Source organism: Geospiza fortis, unplaced genomic scaffold (genome assembly GCF_000277835.1).
Source record: "Geospiza fortis unplaced genomic scaffold, GeoFor_1.0 scaffold48, whole genome shotgun sequence".
Classification (NCBI taxonomy): domain Eukaryota; kingdom Metazoa; phylum Chordata; class Aves; order Passeriformes; family Thraupidae; genus Geospiza; species Geospiza fortis.
In genome coordinates, this window is record NW_005054594.1 from 32,512 (window position 1) to 34,146 (window position 1,635).

General features: G+C 55.7%; 1 protein-coding gene across 1 annotated transcript in view; it reads right to left on the reverse strand.

Moving 5' to 3' along the window:
* Nucleotides 1-116: 116 nt before the first annotated feature.
* ADAMTS14 (ADAM metallopeptidase with thrombospondin type 1 motif 14) overlaps nucleotides 117-1,635 on the reverse strand; it is a 29,047-nt gene continuing 27,528 nt past the window's right edge. Inside the window, exons 19-21 of the mRNA XM_031064464.1 lie at nucleotides 1,206-1,258; nucleotides 637-763; nucleotides 117-307 (exon numbers count right to left, since the gene is read on the reverse strand). Of these exons, the coding sequence (XP_030920324.1) occupies nucleotides 117-307; nucleotides 637-763; nucleotides 1,206-1,258 (371 nt within the window). The remainder of the gene's footprint in view (nucleotides 308-636; nucleotides 764-1,205; nucleotides 1,259-1,635) is intronic.

Consider the following 1,635-nt stretch of genomic DNA (forward strand, 5'->3'; position numbering starts at 1 on the left):
CGGCTGCAACTGCCCTGGGCGCGCTCCCAGCCCTGCCCGGCCCGCAGGGAGCTCCTCGGGAGGGGGATCCTGGGCAGCACCGCCCCTGCACGAGCACTTACTGGAGGAGATCTTGCTCACGGGGTTTTTGGCTCCCTCCTGGGGCACCCGCTGCCCTTTGGTCGTGCCGTGGTCACCGGCATCGGCACCGGTGGTGATGCCAGAGAGTTTCCCTGCAGAGAGAGCACCACGATGCCCAGCAGCCACGGGAGGCTGAGGGCACTCAGAACACCTCGGGAGGGTGTTTGGTTTGTTTTACGGGATTTCCCTAAAAATTAAATCCCTTAAGCACCCAGCATTTAAGCTGCTCAAACCCCACCCAAGATAAACTCAAGGGTGCCCATCTCCACCAGCTCATCACGAGTTCAAACTGCCAGAAAACCCCAAACCGGCCAATGCCAGGGCTAAGAGCAGAGAAGGGAAATATTTTGGCTGGCTTTTAAGTATTTTTTACTGCCAGCCACATCAGGGATGTTCAACCCAACCTTGTCCTTGGGCAGCCCCTGAAGCCACAATGGGCTGGAGGCATTCATGGGGGTTGATCCCCACCAGCACATACCCCATCCCAGTGCCACCTCCTCCTCCTCCTCCTCTCACCTGGGCAGACAGCCACGTGGCAGCCCTGGATGGCCTCTGGCTTGTCACCCTCGCAGCGGGCGCCGCTGTCACTGCCCTTGCACACCACCTGCCGCTGCTGGACGCCTTCCCCGCAGGTCACCGAGCACTGTGCCCAGACAGACAGACAGACAGACAGGCAGTCAGTGACAGCCTCCACAGTCCCCCAGGATGTGCTGCTGACTGTTCCTCAGGTGGGTTTTGCTTCCTGATGTGGGGTTTCCCTGCCTGACTCCCAAACCCCCACACTCTCTGCACAGGGATGCTCTCCCCTCTCTCATTTTTCCATGGAAGTTTTCAAAGCCAGGCTTGGAGCAACCTAGTCTAGTAGAAGGTGACCTGACCAAGGGGCTGGAATGAAATAGGCTTTAAGGTCCCTTCCAACCCAACCCACTCCAGGATTCTGTGAAAACATCACTGTCTCTTGTACCCTTATCTCCACCCAGGCCAGGCTGGGTGGGACTCTGAGCAACCTGGTCTGATGGAAATTGTCCCTGTCCATGGCATGGGGGTTGGACTAGGTGACCTTTACAGCTCCCTTTGAACCAAACCATTCCAGGCTTCTGCTCCATGACCCCTACAAGCACCTGACCTTCACACCCACCTGCAAGATGTTTTCAATTCCCATCTGTATGGCAGAATATCTTTTGTCAAGTGGGCAGTTTGCTTTATCTCTCTCTTTGAGTGACCACATTCACACCTCCCTGGGGAGGGGACACCTGCTGATAACAGACTATTGAATATCACTGCATGGCTGATAAGAACTATAACATCCCACTGGGAGATGTGAGCCCAGAGGGAGGAGCCAAGCATTGCTACCCAGATATAATCCAGAGGTTTTTGAGACACCAGCACTGCTTTCTCCACGGGATTCCCCAGAGGAACAGCAGCTGCCACTTCTTCCACTGGATCTTCAGAGGAAGAATACATCCCCCTCTACAGGATCCCTGCTCTAACAGAACCACACCTGACACCTCATGA